General features: G+C 46.5%; 3 protein-coding genes across 4 annotated transcripts; 2 read left to right on the top strand and 1 right to left on the bottom strand.

Annotated features, from left to right (window-relative positions):
- Window positions 1-2,476: 2,476 nt before the first annotated feature.
- On the bottom strand, window positions 2,477-9,968 carry LOC121878329 (cold and drought-regulated protein CORA-like). Of its 2 annotated transcripts, XM_042384482.1 has the most exons (7): window positions 9,854-9,968; window positions 9,573-9,750; window positions 9,103-9,251; window positions 8,715-8,858; window positions 8,206-8,319; window positions 3,162-3,200; window positions 2,477-3,019 (listed from the first exon to the last, which is right to left on the bottom strand). In XM_042384482.1, exons 1-7 carry the CDS (start codon window positions 9,869-9,871, stop codon window positions 2,609-2,611), a joined length of 1,053 nt encoding a protein of 350 aa, XP_042240416.1. In that variant the 5' UTR covers window positions 9,872-9,968; the 3' UTR covers window positions 2,477-2,608. The 2 variants fall into 2 exon arrangements, with proteins under 2 accessions (XP_042240416.1, XP_042240415.1); XM_042384481.1 differs by lacking the exons at window positions 8,206-8,319; window positions 8,715-8,858; window positions 9,103-9,251; window positions 9,573-9,750; window positions 9,854-9,968 and adding exons at window positions 3,446-3,589; window positions 3,733-3,881; window positions 4,054-4,234; window positions 4,438-4,527 and having other exon boundaries at window positions 3,162-3,314.
- Window positions 9,969-12,592: 2,624 nt separating this feature from the next.
- Window positions 12,593-15,358, top strand: LOC121878518 (glycine-rich cell wall structural protein 1.8-like). The gene is made up of 5 exons (XM_042384778.1): window positions 12,593-12,657; window positions 13,065-13,475; window positions 13,630-13,773; window positions 13,904-14,140; window positions 14,457-15,358. Exons 1-5 carry the CDS (start codon window positions 12,637-12,639, stop codon window positions 14,958-14,960), a joined length of 1,317 nt encoding a protein of 438 aa, XP_042240712.1. The 5' UTR covers window positions 12,593-12,636; the 3' UTR covers window positions 14,961-15,358.
- Window positions 15,359-18,335: 2,977 nt separating this feature from the next.
- On the top strand, window positions 18,336-21,496 carry LOC121878517 (keratin, type I cytoskeletal 9-like). The gene is made up of 7 exons (XM_042384777.1): window positions 18,336-18,353; window positions 18,519-18,786; window positions 19,306-19,502; window positions 19,633-19,776; window positions 20,311-20,463; window positions 20,862-21,419; window positions 21,476-21,496. The coding sequence occupies exons 1-7, from the start codon at window positions 18,336-18,338 to the stop codon at window positions 21,494-21,496; spliced, it is 1,359 nt and encodes a 452-aa protein (XP_042240711.1).

The following is a 21,496-nucleotide window of genomic DNA, read 5'->3' as shown; positions in this document are numbered from 1 at the left end:
CCTCCTCTTCCACGCCTCCACCACTACCAACTCTCTCCACCACCACCACTTACCTCCCCCACACCACCACGCCTCCACCACTACCAACTCTCTCCACCACCACCACTTACCTCCCCCACACCACCACACCTCCACCACTACCAACTCTCTCCACCACCACCACTTACCTCCCCCCACCACCACCTCCACCACTACCAACTCTCTCCACCACCACCACTTACCTCCCCCACACCACCACGCCTCCACCACTACCAACTCTCTCCACCACCACCACACCTCCATCACCTCACGCCAAATCATTACCCTAAAAATACAGCTTTCCTTTCTTAAACTCCATTAGAACACCTGTAATTTATATCCATTTCGTTGATACAAACTGCTGTCATATCCACCATTTTCTGGAAATTTTCTGTCGTCATCTTAAAGAAACCGATAACTTGGTCTGGCCATCTTGGTGTTGATTTTATGTACCGGGATTCGGTTCCTCTTCCTACGTCGCCGAATCCAAAGATCGAATCCACGAGAGAAAACGAACCCTTACCACTTGAGATCTGGGATGGCTAATGCTGTGTTATGTGTGTGTGTGTGTGTGTGTCTTAATGATCTGTGTTCATGAAGAAAAACACCACAACACATCCACCACAACCACATCCACCACAACCACATCCACCACAACCACATCCACCACAACCACATCCACCACAACCACATCCACCACAACCACATCCACCACAACCACCTCCACCACAACCACATCCACCACAACCACATCCACCACAACCACATCCACCACAACCACATCCACCACAACCACATCCACCACAACCACATCCACCACAACCACATCCACCACAACCACATCCACCACAACCACATCCACTACAGTTAGAATGAGAATAAACATCATTAAATTATTAAATCTCTCTAATGTTTACTTTCTGGTTCCCGCCACCACACGCCACAACGGAATGTTTACAAACCGGATAATATGAACCATAAGAGTTGTGCCGCTAATCAATCATCAAATGGCGTCAGGTCCACTCGTCAAAAGATCGGATAAATGCAATTACTAGATTCATTAATTCCGTATTGCATAAATCATCCCGGATATTATCTAGGGGGGGATATGGCCTTATTTCTCGTTTGTGTTTTATTGTGTCTTGTTTATTAAGTGTTTATTTACTTATTTATTTATTAAGTATGTGTGTGGAATCTTGTGTTTTATTACACTTATTAAAAGTACAGATATACACACACACACATACACGCCACCCACACACACACACACATACACATATGCACCCTAACATACATACATAGATCCCCCCACACACACATACACACATGCACCCCAACATACATACATAGATCCCCCACACACACATGCACCCTAACATACATACATAGATCCCCACACACACACACATACACATATGCACCCTAACATACATACATAGATCCCCCCACACACACACACACACACATGCACCCCAACATACATACATAGATCCCCCACACACACACATACACACATGCACCCCAACATACATACATAGATCCCCACACACATACACACATGCACCCCAACATACACATAGATCCCCCACACACACAGGTCAAAACTATTTAATCTCTTGATATTATTCATTAGGGCAAAATAATCCTTCTCTTTTACCTTACAATCATCAAAGATTAAGAGAAACTTTACTACTAATTAATTATTGTAGTTAATTGGTTTACCTGGCGAGCGGTGCAATTAAAGTTATTAATAAGTTAGGTGTTTGATATGTTGCAATATTTAGGACAAAGTTATTGGTTAAGGAAATTAAAAACTGTCCATTATTCATCTCTTTCAGTTGTTAAAATGTGATTATATATTCAAGAGACTCAGTTTATATTATGTGCGAGGGCAAATTTCAGGTACGGGTTCAGAACGATGGTATGAATCCGCGCTTTGGGTTTCGTCGATATTTTTCTCTGAACCCGATTCACGTACCCGAAGCGAGTTCTAATTCCAGGCTCAAACCACCGTTCTGAATCCCAAATCCGAACCCAAGATCTCTTAATGTTGAACCCTGAACCCAAGATTTCCGTATTCCGAATCTGAACCCGAGAAAATCCTTGGATATCTGAAACCCGAACTCTTGAATCCAGAATCCCTCAAATTCAGAGTTTGAAGTACGAAGGTTCTAATAAGACACACCTGTAATTAACACTGACTCTCAGGAGTTAAACAAACGCCTTTACTTGGAAGCCATAACTACGGAGCTCCACCGCCACAGTACACCACATCTGTTACAGCGGTGAGAGAGAGACAGACGGGATAGACGGAGCTTCCCTTTACGTCTAGCCACACTGTCTATCTATCCGCCTGTCTATCTGTCTATCGGGGGTTACAGAGGACAAGGTTCTAGACAGATATATGAAAGACGACTGAAGGACTGTAAGAAAACATGTCACCGGAACTTTTGCTTGTTAGAAGTTTATTAGAAAAATAACAAGAAGCGCTGGGAACGTCTGCCTGGCTACCATGACTACCATACTAGTGGTTACCATGACCATAGCCTCTACTCTGTCCACCGCCATGATCATAGCCGCTACCATGATCTCAGTGACCATAGCCGCCACCATGCCCACTACCATGGCCATAGCCGCCACCATGTCCGCCGCCACCATGTCCATAACCGCCACCACCATGTCCGCCACCACCATGTCCGCCGCCACCATGTCCATAACCGCCACCACCATGGCCATGTCCTCCACCACCATGACCATAGCCGCTACCATGTCCACCACCACCATGTCCGCCGCCACCACCATGTCCACCGCCACCATGGCCATATCCCTTGTGGTCATCGTGTCCATAGTGGCCCTTATGTCCTCCATGGTCGCCATAGGAGCTCTTGTGGCCATAGTGGCCCTTGTCGCCATAGTGGCCGTCGTGGCCGGCATGGTCGTCGTGGTACTTGCCCTTGTCGTGGTGGCCCTTCTTGCCGTGCTGGTCGTGGTGGTGACCGCCCTGAGACAACACACACAGACAGTTAAAACAGAAGATGTTTTATTAACTCAAGAAACAAAACAAAAACAAACATAAAACTCATTAAACTATAGCCACAACCTGAGGGTCGTAGTGGTCGTGTTTATGTGTGGTCGTACTGTACCTTGTAGTGGCCGCCCTTGTAGTCCTTGCCCTTTTGAGCCTTGAAGTAGCTGTCGTAGTCGTCATACTTGTTGTGGTACTTCTTGTCGTCGTGGTCGTCGTAGAACTTCTTGTTGTGGTGGTACTCCTCCTTGTGGTACACGTCCTTGTACCCCTACAAGTACAAGTTAACCTTTGTCTTAGAAACTACAAGGCAATACTGCATCTAGCTTTCCATTTATCTGTCTAAGAGAATGTGACAGATAAAATTGATCAAAATCCTCAAGAAAATGATAAGCCACTCACCTTATCTTTGTGACCTTTGTTGTGGTGACCTTTGGAGCCGTAGTGGTGACCTTTCTTGCCCTTCTTGCCCTTGTGAGCGTCGCCATAATACTTGTGCTTGTCGTCGTGACCCTTGTAGTTCTTGCCGTGGTCGTCATGGTAACCCTATAATCAGGTGTTGGGGTTTAATGGTTTTATTTGGGGACCTTTAATGATTATAGGTTAAACCATCGTCTATAACACCTATAACTTAAACCATCGTCTTTAAGGAATTAAAACATACAATTTATATCAAAATGTCAACTCACACTATATCCAGCCTTGCCATGGTCGCCATAGTGGTTGCCCTTATGGCCATGGTCGGCATGGTAGCCGTCGTGCCCTTTGTAGCCGCCCTTGTCATGGTAGTCGCCATGGTAGCCACTGTGGCTGCCATAACCCTTACCGCCACCATAACCTGTCATGGTAGAGCGTAAGAACCTTTGTCATGTATATGTATAAATGGATAAAATATGGAAGAAGAGAATGAGATTATGTATATCAATATGTATATGAATACGTATATCTTAGTTAACCTTTACTGGCAAGACGCGGGTCATGGTCGGAGAGACAGACCTTTTGTGACTCACCTGTAGCAGCGGTGTGGAGGTCTTCGCCAGCCACTACGGAGACCTGCTGACTCTCTGCTGGTAGGAGGAGGAGGTCGACCTGTACGGGGTCCTGGAGGGGGAGGTCATCAGCCTTCTCTAGCTGCCCTAAGGCCGAGGCCCTCACCGTCGTCGCCACCAGCAGGAGCACGACGGCTCTTATCTGGAGTTACAGACGCTGTGATTATTTTCTTGAAAGGTTGTCCAAGAGAGAGAGAGAACGAGGGGGAGATAGCGAGAGATACAGAGAGATAGAGAGAGAGAAAGAGAGAAATAACAAATAAATTTCACCAAATACAAACACCATTGCCAAAAACACATCCATTTAAAACACAAGTTGAAGGAGCACCACACACTAACACGTACCCATTCGACGCCACACATCTTCAAGACCACAAGGTGTTGACAGGTCGAGAGGTGGAGTACCACTGTCTTCTACTTGCCTACCGCCGTCCTATTTATACCTGGTTACTGGTGAACGCCCATTGGTAAAAAAAAATGCAGCTCAGTGATTGGTCGACATTTCCCCAAGTGGCATTCAAATGAGAGTCTATATTTTCGTTGTCATTGGAGGAGAATGTTGCAACTCTGTCTTGAGTGTGTGTGTGTGTGTGTGTGTGTGTGTGTGTGTGTGTGTGTGTGTGTGTGTGTGTCTAAGTGCGTTTATGTGTGTTTATATGACTGTATTTTCATATATTAATAAATATATACCTGTATGTTAGCATAAGCATATGCTTACTTATATGAATATAAACATACAATCATACATACGTGTGTCTAGGTGTCTAATACACTTATAAACACACACACACACACACACACACACAAACAGATAAAACAGACAAACAAAACAAAGACACAGACAAAGCAGAAAGACAGACATACAGACAAACAGGGACACACAAGACAGACAGACCCCCCGCTCCGTACTTAATATTAGAAGTCTCACTTAAACTCATAAAGATTCATCTAGAGGAGAGAGAATCTAATCCCCTTTAGAGCGAGTCTTGATCCTGTCTTATCAGCTCCGGAATCCTTTCATCAGAGTAGCTATAAGAGGATCTCACTCCCACGGACGATGGTGAGGTGGTGGTGAGGTGATGGTGTGGGGGTGTGGTGATGGTGTGGTGATGGTGAGGTGGTAATGGTGGTGATGGTGAGGGGTGTGGTGATGGTGAGGTGATGGTGAGGTGGTAATGGTGGTGATGGTGAGGGTGTGGTGATGGTGAGGTGATGGTGTGAGGTGAGGGGTGTGGTGATGGTGAGGTGATGGTGAGGTGAGGTGGTAATGGTGGTGATGGTGGGGTGTGGTGATGGTGAGGAGGTGGTAATGGTGGTGATGGTGAGGTGTGGTGATGGTGAGGTGATGGTGAGGTGATGGTGAAGGTGGTAATGGTGGTGATGGTGGGGGTGTGGTGGTGATGGTGAGGTGGTAATGGTGGTGATGGTGAGGGGTGGTGATGGTGAGGTGATGGTGAGGTGAGGGGGTGTGGTGATGGTGAGGTGAGGGGGTGTGAGGGTGATGGTGAGGTGGTATGATGGTGATAATAGTGATAATGATGGTGTGAGGGTGTATATGATGATGGTGACAATGGTGAGGAATGGAAGAGTGAGAGAGGGGGAGGGGAGAGAGGGAGAGAGAGAGAGAGAGAGAGAGAGAGAGAGAGAGACGACCCTCCATTGATAGAAAGACGTAGACTGTATCTCGAATTACCTAACTGTATGCTGTATCGTAACTGTATCTATAGCTAACTGTACCTATAACTAAATATACCTGTAACTAACTGTAGCTATAACTAACTATCTGTAATAACTGGTTTCGTAACTAACTGTCTATGTAACTAACTAACTAAATGTAACTGTATCTTTAATTAACTGCACCTGTAACTAAATATACCCGTAACTGTGTCAGTAGCTAACTGTATCTATAACTAGCTGTGTATGTAACTAACTGTATCTCTAACTAACTGTATTTCTAACTAACTGTATCTCTAACTAACTGTATCTATAACTAACTGTAAGTAACTGTAAATGATAATGTTATAGGTATATGAGGGATGTGCTGCTATCATCATCATCATCATCATCATCATCGTCATCATCATCATTAGTAGTAGTAGTAGCAGTAGTAGGGGTAATGGTTGTTGTAGTTGATCCCATGGTCGCATGTCACCGTAACGTAGCTCTCGATGCTGCATGAGAACGACAAGATAAGGGCATACAGGGAGAGAATTCAGAACGTTGATCAAGGCAGCGTCACTCCTCTAGTGTTCACAACCTCTGGTGGGATGGGACCAAGTGCAAGATGCTTCTACGCCAGACTCGCGGAGGTGATATCCGGACAGAAGCAGCAGCCCAGAAGTTATGTTACAGCCTGGATGAGATGTCGACTGTCCTTCTCTCTCCTTAGGTCGTTTTTGCTCTGCCTTAGGGGAACGAGAGCATCGGCCCCAAGGCCGACAAGAGCTGCAGATATTGACTATGAGGCAACAGTCACTGAATGCCGCATAGATCTGCGGCTCAACTAACTCAACACAGCTGGGACAGCTACTTATGTATTAGGTTATTTAATTTTAGGGTATTAAAATGGCGGCGAAGGTGTGGCTATAAGGGGAGGATGGAGGCCACGTTTGGAAAAAAAAAGTAGTAGTAGTAATCAACTAAACCTAACGTAACCCATCCTTAACCTAACCTAAACCCAACCAAGCCTAAACCTAACCTAAACCTAATGCTAAACTAATCCTTACTTAGCAATATTATATGAGACGCTGAGTGGATTTACTAAAGTCGAACACCCGATATGACCCCAAACTCCTTGACCCACTTCCAATAATAATGATCTCGGATTATGCTTGTTACCGAACTACCTGCCGGTGCTGCTGGCCGAAAAGACACACACACACTAACGAGCTGCAAGGTGATCCGTCTGTCAACACCTTTCAGAACTATCCCTCACGAGTAAACTTTAACCTGACGGACGTGACGGACAAATACGGAAGCAACTGACAGACACGAACATAACGGACACGGACGTACATGAGGTGTATGTACGTATGTCTATCTTGTATCACAGTTGACTCTCAGGTAAAGTCGTTAATTAAGATTTTTCCGTCAAATATCTTCCAAAAGTTAGGGATAATTTGACACCTTTGTTCACACTGTCAAGTCTGTCACTCAGCTCGCCTCTTCCATGGTGTTTATTAGTGAGTTTAATCCTTAATAAAACAAAAACTCTAATATTTGTTGTTTATTGCACAAATACGATACAGGTTTAGAACATGAAGTAGACAGGTATGTATATATATATTACAAAATAAATAAATTACTCTGTTTTATGAAGCAACTCGTAAACAAGGTCGTGTGTGTGTGTGTGCGTGTGTGTGTGTGTGTGTGTGTAAGATAAACATCAATTCGTAGCCATCCAGCTGTCGTAAGTACACAAGGTTGATCATAACAGTAGCGGGGAGGAGGAGAGGTGATCCTTCCTTCACAGCGTCCAGGAGAGGCGCAGGACATTACTAGGAACCAGCCGGGGACACTCAGTAGGACTTTACGAGACTGGAAGGACTCATAACACACGAAGGAAGGAGTGTTTTCAGTAGGCACTAATGCCCGTATCCGCCACCATGGCCATGACCGCCACCACTATGGCCATGTCCTCCACCACCATGACCATAGCCGCCACCATGTCCGCCGCCACCATGTCCATAACCGCCACCATGTCCATAACCGCCACCATGTCCGCCGCCACCATGTCCACCGCCACCATGGCCATATCCCTTGTGGTCATCGTGTCCATAGTGGCCCTTATGTCCTCCATGGTCGCCATAGGAGCTCTTGTGGCCATAGTGGCCCTTGTCGCCATAGTGGCCGTCGTGGCCGGCATGGTCGTCGTGGTACTTGCCCTTGTCGTGGTGGCCCTTCTTGCCGTGCTGGTCGTGGTGGTGACCGCCCTGTGACAACACACACAGACAGTTAAAACAGAAGATGTTTTATTAACTCAAGAAACAAAACAAAAACAAACATAAAACTCATTAAACTATAGCCACAACCTAAGGGTCGTAGTGGTCGTGTTTATGTGTGGTCGTACTGTACCTTGTAGTGGCCGCCCTTGTAGTCGTCGCCGTGGTGAGCCTTGAAGTAGCTGTCGTAGTCGTCATACTTGTTGTGGTACTTCTTGTCGTCGTGGTCGTCGTAGAACTTCTTGTTGTGGTGGTACTCCTCCTTGTGGTACACGTCCTTGTGACCCTGAGAGGAACGACACCACGACACAGAGTGAGTGAGTGAACCCGTCAGACGAGTGCCTCATGCTTCACTCACACCTGTACTTGTATCTACACCCACAACCTGTATATCTACTTGTAATTGTATTTGTACCTATGCTTATATCTGTACCTGTAACTCTCTCTACCTGTAATTATAAAGGTACCTGTAACTCTCTCTCTACCTGTGCTCGTATCTATAGCTGTAACATCATCTGTACCTGTACTTGTATCTGTACCTGTGTGATACAATTAATGGATACATATTAATCATCAACAACACTCCAAAATACTTTAATTATTTTTGTGAATGAAGAAATATATAAAAAATCATCTGTTTCTTATTTAACCAAATCCTCAAGAAAATGATAAGCCACTCACCTTATCTTTGTGACCTTTGTTATGGTGACCTTTGGAGCCGTAGTGGTGACCTTTCTTGCCCTTCTTGCCCTTGTGAGCGTCGCCATAATACTTGTGCTTGTCGTCGTGACCCTTGTAGTTCTTGCCGTGGTCGTCATGGTAACCCTATAATCAGGTGTTGGGGTTTAATGGTTTTATTTGAGGACCTTTAATGATTATAGGTCTATAACACCTATAACTTAAACCATCGTCTATAACACCTATAACTTAAACCATCGTCTATAACACCTATAACTTAAACCATCGTCTATAACACCTATAACTTAAACCATCGTCTATAACACCTATAACTTAAACCATCGTCTTTAAGGAGCTATAATATACAATTTATATCAAAATGTCAACTCACACTATATCCAGCCTTGCCATGGTCGCCATAGTGGTTGCCCTTATGGCCATGGTCGGCATGGTAGCCGTCGTGCCCTTTGTAGCCGCCCTTGTCATGGTAGTCGCCATGGTAGCCACTGTGGCCGCCATAACCCTTACCGCCACCATAACCTGTCATGGTAGAGGTGTATTACTGTTGGCAGACATCTTGACTACACACACACACACACACACACACACACACACACACACACACACACACACACACACACACACACACACACACACACACACACACACACACACACACACACACCCACACACACACGCACACACACACACACACACACACACGCGCACACACACACACACACACACACACACCTCACGTTACACTAATTAAATATTCGTCAGCCTCGAGCACCAACGTCCTACTTTAAGAATAAGTTCAAGTGATAAACAACTCGACCTTATGCATCGAAAAGCACCTACCAGTAGCGGCTGTGTGGAGGTTGTCCTTAGCCACTACGGAGACCTGCTGACTCTCTGCTGGTAGGAGGAGGAGGTCAGCCTCTACGGGGTCTTGGAGGAGGAGATCAACACTAGGGTCGGCCTCCACTCTGGCTGAGGCCGCCACCGCCAGCACCAACACCAACATGGCGGCTGGTAGCTGAGACAGAAAGAGATAGTCAATATAAAGGTAAGATTATTTGTGATGTCTCTCTTCTCTTTCCTCAGCTCAAAACACCTCAGCTACACTTCCATCATCTTACCCGTTGGATAGTATACATTTTTCTTGTCCGCTCACGAGGGAGAGCAGAGGAGGAGGTGGTGAAGGGACGGAGATGAAGTGCTACTGCTGACACTATCACCTCGACGTGGTTTATATACCCTGCCTTCCCATGGTCACCTGGAGGAGGGAAGGTCGACCTCATTTTCAAACATTCGTATTTGTAATATTTTTTTTTTAATTGTTTTTATTTTGGGTGTGAATGTAGTCGTTTATTTATTATTATTTGTTTAATTAATTGAGCAAGAAAGAAAGAAAATACGGAAGAGGCAACAACGATAAAGAAGGGAAGTGGGGACAGCTAGAGACATTATCACCAGATCAAGATATGACAAAGGACCCTCACCGCTTGTTAGAGACTCCTAATAAGATTTATAGAGACTTCCTCGTTCCTCTCGTTGAGTTAGCAGTATTGGCGTTACATAAGGCAGGACTGAAGACCCAATCAACTCCAGGGATTAGTGAAAAAGAGGATTCCAATCTCCTTTAGGATCGTTAAGGAGGACTTGAGACGGAATCAAATTAAACTGCGACAGTTACTGTGCTCCCTCCCCTCTCTCCTCCCTTCCTCCCTCCTCCCTTGTTACTACTACCCTCCCTTCCTCCCTCCTCCCTTGTTACTACTACCCTCCCTTCCTCCCTCCTCCCTTGTTACTACTACCCTCCCTTCCTCCCTCCTCCCTTGTTACTACTACCCTCCCTTCCTCCCTCCTCCCTTGTTACTACTACCCTCCCTTCCTCCCTCCTCCCTTGCTCCCTCCTCCCTTGCTCCCTCCTCCCTTCCTCCTGTTCATCAGAGTGCTAAGAAATATATTAACTCCGGGTCACGCCCCTCCACTCTCACCTCTACACCCCTTTCCACGCAGCTCCATCCTTACCATCCTTCATCCACACCCTCCACACTCCTCCATATCCCTCCCCACCCCTCATCCAACCTTCCACACCCCTCTCCACCCCTTACTCCCTTTTTGCATCCATCCATTCCTATCCACCCCTCCACCCCTCCTCCTACACCTCTCTTACACCCCTCCTCCTCCTACACCCCTCCTCCTACACCTACACCCCCTCCTCCCTACACCTCCTCCTCCCACCCCTCCTCCCCTACACCCCTCCTCCCTACACCCCTCCACCCTCCTCCCACCCCTCCCCACCCCTCCTCCCACACACCCTCCTCCCTCTCTTACACCCTCCCCACCCCTCCTCCTACACCTCTCCTTCTCACATTAATTTTAGGTTCCTCATACTCATTTATTCTACCATCAGTGACAGTGCTTGTTAGTGGTCTAATTACTCAAAGGTTCGCTCGTTAGGTTTCTTCCCTTCCGGATGTTAAGGAAGAGTAAAATGGCGCTGGTATTACACTGAGACTCTGTGTAAAGTAAAATTTTTGTTCCATTACTTATGTTCGTTTTACTGTGTCGTTTTAAGGTGGGACAGACACACACACACACACACACACACACACACACACACACACACATATGATGTTCCAGTAAACGTTTGTTTTTAAATACAAATTACTTGACAAAAGGAAGTGAACACGAACTGGCTATAAGGTTAGGTTAGGTTAGGTTAGGTTAGGTTAGGGGAAATATAATGAAGGGGGGGGGGAGGAAGGGTCACTAATCATCAGGTGATCCCTTAACTTGAGACTCACCAACACCCAGCCCACGAGACTGCTCAACTGGGACGAGACTTGCGAAAACTACGACCTACTCTACACTAAACTCGTCAATGGTCGATGGAGGTGAATCAATTTGCCATCGTCTGATTGAACAGTTGAGTAACTGAACAGGCGACACAAGGCCCGCTGGTGACACTGGCCCGAGACGAAAGCAAATTTACCGTGCGTTCGTGAGCGTCATCACCTGGACTCAGACTTCGAGGAAAATGTTTGGAAAAAATATGAACGTGTGATGATTTGTCAGTGTAGTGTATGTGAGATATTGAGAACTACACACACTCTCTCTCTCTCTCTCTCTCTCTCTCTCTAACTGATCATGTGTGTGTGTACTTGTAAATATACTGTACCCGGATTCACACCTACATATGACCTTTTATCCGTACTAATACATATACCTGTACCCATACCTGTATCCGTCATCCACACCTGTATTCTCACCTGTAACTACACTCACATCTAGAACAAAACTATTATTCCTAAGTCTTATTTAACATATCTCCCCGACAGGTGTTGTTCCCGACCCTGAGTTCAAACACCTGTAAGATTATTCACCGTGTTTACCTTTTCAGCAGACAGCCATGATTGGTCACACTCGGGTAGGTTGTCAGCCCTGTGTGTAGAGGTTTCCCTTCAAGGTCACCACACTGCACTATACTGATACACACACAGCCACTCATAGACGGATTAATGATACTAATACTACTACCACTGCTACTACTACTACTACTATTACTACTAATACTACTACTACCTGGTCATAGCAACACGTAAATAGAGACACCAACCTCTCTTCTCGGATCACTTAAACGTAAAACCAATCCCGTTTTTACTTTCACACGGGAGGTCGTTAAGCCCACACACAACTACCTGGCTGGCATTGTGTTTTTGAAGGCTTAATGGTGAGGAAAATAGGAGGCCAGACCGTGGAGATGATTGGTGGGCGTGACGGTACAGGTGGATAGATCAGGTGAGGGAGGGAGTGAGTCTATATAAAGAAACGGGGGAGATAGGATGAGTTTAGTGCGTGGGAGGCGCTCATTCTGGTCACAACTGTCCTGCTTGGTGGTGGACCAGATGATAACATGGGCCGTGGAGGTATACTAGTACGTAAAGGATTAATTTTCGTTACTTTACCATTAAATAACGATAGATGGGTACACTAGAATTACTAATAACAGTTGGTGGGAGGGATGTGGTCGCCAACCCAAGATTTTCGAGTACAACCTCCAGTTAACCTTCAGGTGTGTTCTGGACGGTGATTTGAGTCCTTTGTGTATGTATGTGGGGGGGAATCGGCCACACACCCACACACCCCTCGACGCGGCCTGTTGAGGGGAAATGGTTCGTCTGGAGGCACTTGTATTAACGACTAGATCTTGTCCGACAGATGGCGCCCACGTCTCTAGTTTACACACACACACACACACACACACACACACACACACACACACACACACACACACAGGCATTTAATACAGCAGTGTAACACCTTCCTCTTCTCCATCAGCAGCACGTACTCACCATCCCTCTACTGCTGGTGGTGACGACGACGACGGTGGTGATGGCCTCGACCAATAGTCAACAGGAGAAGGATGACGTTAGTGCTGATGTCTTCCTCCCCCTCCAGGACCCTGTAGAAGTCGACCTCCTCCCCCTCCAGGACCCTGTAGAAGTCGACCTCCTCCTCCTACCAGCAGAGAGTCATCAGATTTTCGTAGTGGCTGACGAAGACCTCCACACCGCCGCTACAGGATACCAGGACGACCACAAAGGCCACAAAGGCTACCACACCTACAAGGGCCAGAAGCACTACAAGGATGGCCATCGCGACAAGGCAGGGTCCAAGGGTCACAAGGGCTACAAGCAGGACTCAGGCTACAAGGGCAGTGACTATGGCGACCATTCAAAGGCTAAGTCTGGCGTGAGTCTCTCTCTCTCTACTTCTGACAACCAGCTAGTGAGATAATGACACCCAGACACTCACTCACTCACTCACTCACTCACTCACAACCTGAGATAACTTTATTTGTTTACCCACACTAATATCATCTTCTGACCCCCCCTCCACCACTCAGGGTTACCAAGGAGACGGAGGCAAGCAGTACCAGGGAGGAGGAGATAAACACGGGTATTACGCTAAGGAGGAGGAGGCTGGTGAGGGTGTGAGGGGCGGTCACTACGGCTCTCAAGGAAGCTACAACAAGGGATATAGAGATAAGGTTGGTGGTAGCAGTGGTAGTGGTAGTAGAGGCCACGTAAAAAAGTAGTAGTAGTAGTAATAGTAGTAGTAGTAGTAAATAAACGAATAATAAATAGTATACAGCAGGATTCTATGCCATTTTGTGTCAGTATTACTTATCAAAGAAAACGGGAGCAGCAACACCAAAAAACACCCATAACTATGATAATATTCCTCCGGGTGGCGTCCTGCAGGGTCACCAGAGGGAGCAACACGCGGAGGAGTACCACGTCGACAACAAACACTTCGACGACAGCGCCAGCAGGCACCACCACAGCGCCTTCGACGATATTGAGGCCTACTTCAACTCCCACAAGGGCCAGGACTACAAGGGCCGCCACTACAAGGTAAGGGCTACAAGGGCTGCCAGTACTGTACGAGGTCAGGGCTATTAAGGGGACCATTTAAGATACAAGATCGTCATATTGAATACAACCTCTCTCACCCTCACCCCTTACCCCTTACTGCCTCGGTCTCTCTCCCTCATTCACCCTCGTGTCTCATACTCACTCCTCAACTCTCTCCCTCACCTCACTCTCCCTCTCTCCCTCACTCACTCTCCCTCTCTCCCTCACTCACTCTCCCTCTCTCCCTCACTCACTCTCCCTCTCTCCCTCACTCACTCTCCCTCTCTCACTCACTCACTCTCCCTCTCTCCCTCAGGGCGGACAGCACCACGAGCAACACGGCAAGAAGGGCCACTTTAACAAGGGCAAGTACAACGACGACCATCAGGGCCACAAGGACCAATATGGCGACAAGGACCACTATGGCACTAAGAGCTCCTATGGCGATATTGGCGGACACAAGGGCCACAGTGGGCATAAAGGCCATGGCCACGATAACTATAGACACAGCAGTAATTACGGAGACAGTGACAGTTACAGTGATGGTGGCAGTCATGGTAGAGGCTACGGACATGATGGTAACAGTCATGGTGGCGGCTACGGACATGATGGTGGCTGCGGTCATGGTGGCGGCTACGGACATGATGGTAACAGTCATGGTGGCGGCTACGGACATGAAGGTGGCAGTCATGGTGGCGGCTACGGACATGATGGTGGCAGTCATGGTGGCGGCTACGGACATGATGGTAACAGTCATGGTAGAGGCTACGGTCATGGTGGCGGCTACGGTCATGGTGGAAGCAGCTATGGTCGTAGGTAATGAGAGAGGCCAAATAACTAAACAAGATCATCCATGTTTTTTCGTATTAATTATTTATATATTAACATTACCTAAACATCAGTGGTTGTCACAGCTTAAGGCGGTGTTGAGGCTCGCTGAGTGGTGTTACCCAGAGGTGATACAGCCTCTGGGTTGAGTGAGACATTGTTACTTCCTCCCTGACACACGTTGTTCTGCTGGGGTAGGGATCTGTGAGGCCTTTTAACGGGTCATCTTCGGGTATAAAGACACCCATTGAAAACCATCACGACCTAAAGATGACAACAGAGACATGCTCAGGTCTACAAGACACTCAGACATACGGTAATTGTTATGAATACACCCATGGACTCAACCTTTCTCTTATTGTGTATACTATTTCATGTTTTATTTCTGTATATAGCAAGAAAATAAATTAGGTATAGATATTATTTTATTTTGTAGTATTTCTGTACTCTGATGATTACTACTGTATTATTGTAGTCATGTTATAAATACAAAATCACTTTATGTAATATTTTCTTGTTTGTATTTTTCCTGTGTGTGTGTGTGTGTGTGTGTGTGTGTGTGTGTGTGTGTGTGTGTGTGTGTGTGTGTGTGTGTGTGTGTGTAGTAAACTGAATTTATTTAATGAAATATGAACGATTGTTGTTTAAGTCGATCAAGCTTCTCTACACACAGGGCAGGTCTCTCTCTCTCTCTCTCTCTCTCTCTCTTCCTCTCTCTCTCTCTCTCTCTCTCTTTCTCTCTCTCTCTCTCTCTCTCTCTCTCTCTCTCTCTCTCTCTCTCTCTCTCTCTCTCTCTCTCTCTCTCTCTCTCTCTCTCTCTCTCTCTCTCTCTCTTCCTCTCTCTCTCTCTCTCTCCACGTGTATTTAATAATGCCAGAAAAAGAAAAAATAGACTTTAATGTTTGTTTGTGTAATAATTATGTACAGAGGAAGACCTGGAGGTATGTGGCTTAATACTCCACACACACACACACACACACACCTGTTTTCTCCTCACCTGCAGACAACTAATTTATCCCCACGTCAACACTTCCACTAACTCGTATGAACAAACAGAAGCCGCTGAACTTTACTGTAATTAATGAACTGTACTACCAGGAACTCCTTCGTCGGGGCCTTCGTCAGGAATGTATATCTCAGACCTCTTATTAAACTCATAGAATTTCTGAGTACAAAAAAATCATCTCCTCGTGGTTCTTGATATTTGGTTCACCTGACCTAACCTAACCCCCAGCCAGCTTATTTTACCTTAACATTCACTACCCTAACAGTAACCTAACCTAACCTAACCTAACATTAACCTCCATAACAGTAACGTAACCAACTGTGTGTGTGTGTGTGTGTGTGTGTGTGTCCCCAGTACCTCATCCCTTCCACAACTCTCTATTTTTGTCTTCTCTTTCCTCTTTTGTCATTTTATCTTTTCCTTGAACCACCCCCACACACGAGAGAGAGAGAGAGTCCTGCAGTCCTTTCCTCGTCTCTCATCACACTTCATCAGTCTCCCCTACAAACTCCACTTTTTCTATGTTAGTAACCCTTGATTCACCTCACGCAGAAGATAAACAGACAGTCAGATGCAGTATGTGTGTTTGGAGACGAAACACCCACTCCTGTTCATTATTCTTCCAAAAAAATTAAAAATCCCACAAAAAATAGTTATAATGTGTTGTTCATCTTTTCAGAAACTTAAGTGTGTTGGAAATAACATAAAAAATATCATCTTTATAACACTGAATTAATATTGTCTAGGTGAAAATCGTATTGGTAAACTAAAACTCCTTTATGTAGTTGACAAAGAGGAAGTATTGAAACATAGTACTTCATTTGTTTTTGTTTTACGAGGGATAAGTGTATGTAATAATGGCAGAGGAAGATAACTATACTTGGCTGTTTGTTTTAGTAATTATGTACAGACTAAGACCTGGGGGTATTTAAGTTAATATAGAGATTATTGAAGGGATACATTATTATAGAAAGTGCTGTAATGTTTTTGTTTATTTTTCTTTCAACAATGTTAAACTTTAAAAGCTGAAATCGTCTGGCTTTTATTGACTCGTGATTGAGGTTCTTACTTTCTATGTTACGGGGAACTCGGGGGCCATCATTGACCCTCCGAGGTGTTGACAGGACGAGGGTCGTGTAGTACTGAGAGAGAGATCCTGAGTCTTGGATCTATATAGTGTGATAAGAATCTCTCCCTCTCCTCCCCTGCCCAGAAAATGAACCACCTCGTCAAGAGTCTTAATTACTCTACTGTCTTCACAACTTTTACCTTAGAAGAGGAACTGAAATATAATAGAGACATTGTAGACTTAATGAGCTCTTGTAGTACACACACACACACACACACACACACACACACTGTACCTGTGTGACGTCATACACAATAACCACACACATTATACGGTAGTAGGTCAACGTCCATTTATCGTTCTACTTCACGTGTTGCAACAACCAACTTTGCAAGGACTTTATTGCAACACTGAATTTTCCTTCTCCTCGACCAGACAAGATCAAGCGAGAGAACTTTCACAATTGTGTCTTTACTACGACTGGGAATTACAATGATGTCTTTCTTAGTGAATATTCTCTGATGAGTAGTATATTCACCTGAAGATTAGGACCCCCAGCTTATTTCACCTGAAGATTAGGACCCCCAGCTTATTTCGCCTGAAAATTAGGACCCCAACTTAGTTCACCTGAAAATTAGGACCCCCAGCTTATTTCACCTGAAGATTAGGACCCCCAACTTAGTTCACCTGAAAATTAGGACCCCCAGCTTATTTCACCTGAAGATTAGGACCCCAACTTAGTTCACCTGAAAATTAGGACCCCCAGCTGATTTCACCTGAAGATTAGGACCCCCAACTTAGTTCACCTGAAAATTAGGACCCCCAGCTTATTTCACCTGAAGATCAGGACCCCCAACTTAGTTCACCTGAAGATTAGGACCCCCAGCTTATTTCACCTGAAGATTAAACACCCTAACACGGCGGAACACAAAGACATTAAAGAACTGTACAAATAAAAAATAAGTCGTTTAAATTTTACGATACGTTTTGTTGCTCTCGTGAATTTTGGGATATTTGTCTATCGTAAATTACAATAAAACGTCACTAAACTTAAAATATAAAATAAATAGTAGAGAGACAATGAACCGTCAAGTGATCGTTTAACGCCTAATGATCTTGTGAAGGCGGTAATTAAGAGATCAAACGAGGTGGTTGTGTGGATGATGGAACACGGAGGCCAAGGAGGAAACACATGCAGGTATATTAGAGATTGAATCGGGGGTTGATATTCAGTGGGACTCGAGCCCTGGTCCTGAAAGCACCTGTCCAGGCTCTCTGATCACCACACCACGATGGCCGCTGCTACTTTGGTGAGTATCGTATAAACTTTAGAGATTAATTAGTGTTATCGGTGTTGATAAAACAGACGCTGAGATCTCAGGTCCTACAACAGAGAGACGCTTCTCCTGCAGGTGTAGAGGCGAGGCACCACCAGTTACTGTCACCTATCACTCATTTTGTTTGTCTTTCGTCAGCACTTCGTCTTAGTGCTCCTGCTGGTGGTGACAACGACGGTGAGGGCCTCGACCTTGGGGCAGCTGGAGAAGGATGATGACCTCCACCTCCAGGACCCCTTGAAGGTCGACCTCCTCCTCCTACCAGCAGAGAGTCAGCAGGTCTCCGTGGTGGCTGACGAAGACCTAGCAGAGAGTCAGCAGGTCTCCGTGGTGGCTGACGAAGACCTAGCAGAGAGTCAGCAGGTCTCCGTGGTGGCTGACGAAGACCTCCACACCGCCGCTACAGGTGAGTCTTATCCTCAACAATACGTAAATATAAATTTTTAGTCTTATCCCAGTAATACAGTTAACCCTCCAGATAACGGACGTCTCTCTATATATAATCCGGTAGATGGAGGTTTCATAATCTAACGAACCCTCGATATACCGGAATTTCCTCTCCATATCGTCCGTTAAATAGAGGTTACACTGTAGGGAAGAACAAGTCAGAACCAACGGATAAATAACTCAGCTCTGCCTTATCGTGTCTCAGGCAGTCTACACCATGTCTAACCTCTTGAGTACAATGAGTTAACCCCATGAGTACTATAAATCCACAAGGGTACAATGAATCACCCGAGTACAATGAATCCCCTGAGTACAATGTATCCCCAAAGTACAATGAATCACCCGAGTACAATGAATCACCCGAGTACAATGAATCCCCTGAGTACAATGTATCCCCAAAGTACAATGAATCACCTGAGTACAATGAATCAACAAAATGAGTCCGACATCTCAACGCCTTCTTCCTGCACTCACACAGGTTACGGAGGAGGAGGAGGAAGAGGAAGAGGAGGAGGAGGAAGAGGAAGAGGAGGAGGAGGGAAGAGTCACACTGGCCAACAAGGTTACACCGGCAGTTACCACGACAAGGCAGGCTACAAGGGGAACAAGGGCTACAAGGGCAATCAAGGCTACAAGGGCAATCACTATGGGGACTACGGCAAGGCTCAGACCGGGGTGAGTAGAGAGAGAGAGAAAGAGAGAGAGGGAGAGAGAGAGAGAGAGAGAGAGTGATCAACATTATTCTTGCTGGTTGGTAAACATTATATTATACCATGTTGCTAACTTTACCACGACTCTCCCTCAGGGTTACTACGACACCCAGGGCAAGAAGTATAAGGGCCATGACGATAAACACCAGTACCACGGCGACGCTAAGAAGGGCCAGAAGGGCAAAAAGGGCCACCATTCAGGGTCTAAGGGCCACAGTAACAAGGGCCACAGTGATAAGGTAAGTTTGTTTCTTAGTGTTGTAGTTGAGATGGGATTTAATTTTCTTAGAGAGAGATAATTACCTTCTCTCTCACCACACAGGGAGATAATTACCTTCTCTCTCACCACACAGGGAGATAATTACCTTCTCTCTCACCACACAGGGAGATAATTACCTTCTCTCTCACCACACAGGGATATAATTACCTTCTCTCTCACCACACAGGGAGATAATTACCTTCTCTCTCACCACACAGGGAGATAATTACCTTCTCTCTCATCACACAGGGAGATAATTACCTTCTCTCTATAATTACCTTCTCTCTCACCACACAGGGAGATAATTACCTTCTCTCTCACCACACAGGGAGATAATTACCTTCTCTCTCACCACACAGGGAGATAATTACCTTCTCTCTCACCACACAGGGAGATAATTACCTTCTCTCTCACCACACAGGGAGATAATTACCTTCTCTCTCACCACACAGGGAGATAATTACCTTCTCTCTCACCACACAGGGAGATAATTACCTTCTCTCTCACCACACAGGGAGAGAAGAACGTCCACCACAAAGAGGAATACCACCACACCAAGAAGTTTTATGATGACGGTGACAACAACGAGTACCACACCAGCTCTGATGATTTTGACAGCTACTTCGACACCCACAAAGGCAAAGACTTCAAAGGTGGCCACTATAAGGTACGACCCCCTCCCTCTCTTCTTCTGCTTCCCAGTCTAGAGTACGACCCCTAGATTACGACCCTCCTAGAGTACGAGCCTCCTAGAGTACGACCTCTAGAGTATGAGCCTTCTAGAGTACGACCATATATTATAGACTATGACCCCTTGAGTACCACCCCTAAAGACTATTACCCTCTGAGTACGACCCCCATCCTTCGTGTCTCATCCTCACATTCTCCCTCACTCTCTCCCTCACTCACTCTCCCGCTCTCCCTCTCCCTCACTCACTCACTCTCCCTCTCTCCCTCACTCTCTCTTATTCACCCTCCCTCTCTCCCTCACTCTCTCCCTCTCTCCCTCACTCACTCTCCCTCTCTCCCTCCCTCTACCTCACTCACTCCCCATCTCTCCCTCAGGGCGGGCAGCACCACGACAAACACGGTAAGAAGGGCCAATTTGATAAGGGCAAGTATCACGACGACCATCAGGGCCACAAGGGCCACTATGGCGACAAGGGCCACTATGGCACTAAGAGTTCCTATGGCGACAAGGGCGGACACAAGGGCAGTTATGGTACCAGTAAAAGCAAGAGTCATGGTGGCGGTGGACACGGCAGTGGCGGTCATGGCGGTGGACATGGCGGCGGTGGCGGCTATGGTGGCGGCTATGGTGGCGGTGGACATGGTAGTGGCGGCTACGGAGGCGGCGGACATGTTAGTGGCGGCTACGGAGGCGGTGGACACGGCAGTGGCGGTCATGGAGGCGGTGGACATGGCGCCGGTGGCGGCTATGGTGACGGTGGACACGGCAGTGGCGGCTATGGAGGCGGTGGACACGGCAGTGGCGGCTACGGAGGCAGTGGGCGGCGGTGGACACGGCAGTGGCGGCGGCAGTGGACACGGGTGGCGGCGCGAGGCGGTGGACACGGCAGTATGGCGGTCATGGGGCGGTGGACATGGCGCCGGTGGCGGCTAGTGAGTGGAGGCAGTGGACACGGCAGTGGCGGCTACGGAGGCAGTGGACACGGCAGTGGCGGCTGCGGAGGCAGTAG

The sequence above is a fragment of the Homarus americanus genome, unplaced genomic scaffold (assembly GCF_018991925.1).
Source record: "Homarus americanus isolate GMGI-L3 unplaced genomic scaffold, GMGI_Hamer_2.0 scaffold41027, whole genome shotgun sequence".
Taxonomy (NCBI): domain Eukaryota; kingdom Metazoa; phylum Arthropoda; class Malacostraca; order Decapoda; family Nephropidae; genus Homarus; species Homarus americanus.
This window is presented reverse-complemented; position numbering and strand designations above follow the sequence as displayed.

Bases quoted from the DNA above. Each gene is read 5' to 3' on its own strand.
- LOC121878518 (XM_042384778.1), top strand. From the start codon at position 12,637: ATGGGCCGTGGAGGTATACTA. The intron at 13,476-13,629 runs GTGAGTCTCTCT...TCCACCACTCAG, and splicing joins ATTCAAAGGCTAAGTCTGGC to GGTTACCAAGGAGACGGAGG. The intron at 13,774-13,903 runs GTTGGTGGTAGC...ATTTTGTGTCAG, and splicing joins ACAAGGGATATAGAGATAAG to TATTACTTATCAAAGAAAAC.
- LOC121878517 (XM_042384777.1), top strand. The intron at 19,777-20,310 runs GTAAGTTTGTTT...CTCACCACACAG, and splicing joins ACAAGGGCCACAGTGATAAG to GGAGAGAAGAACGTCCACCA. The intron at 20,464-20,861 runs GTACGACCCCCT...TCTCTCCCTCAG, and splicing joins TCAAAGGTGGCCACTATAAG to GGCGGGCAGCACCACGACAA.
- LOC121878329 (XM_042384481.1), bottom strand. The intron at 3,882-4,053 runs GTGAGTCACAAA...CTACCATGACAG, and splicing joins CCTCCACACCGCTGCTACAG to GTTATGGTGGCGGTAAGGGT. The intron at 3,590-3,732 runs GTGAGTTGACAT...ACCTGATTATAG, and splicing joins ATGGCAAGGCTGGATATAGT to GGTTACCATGACGACCACGG.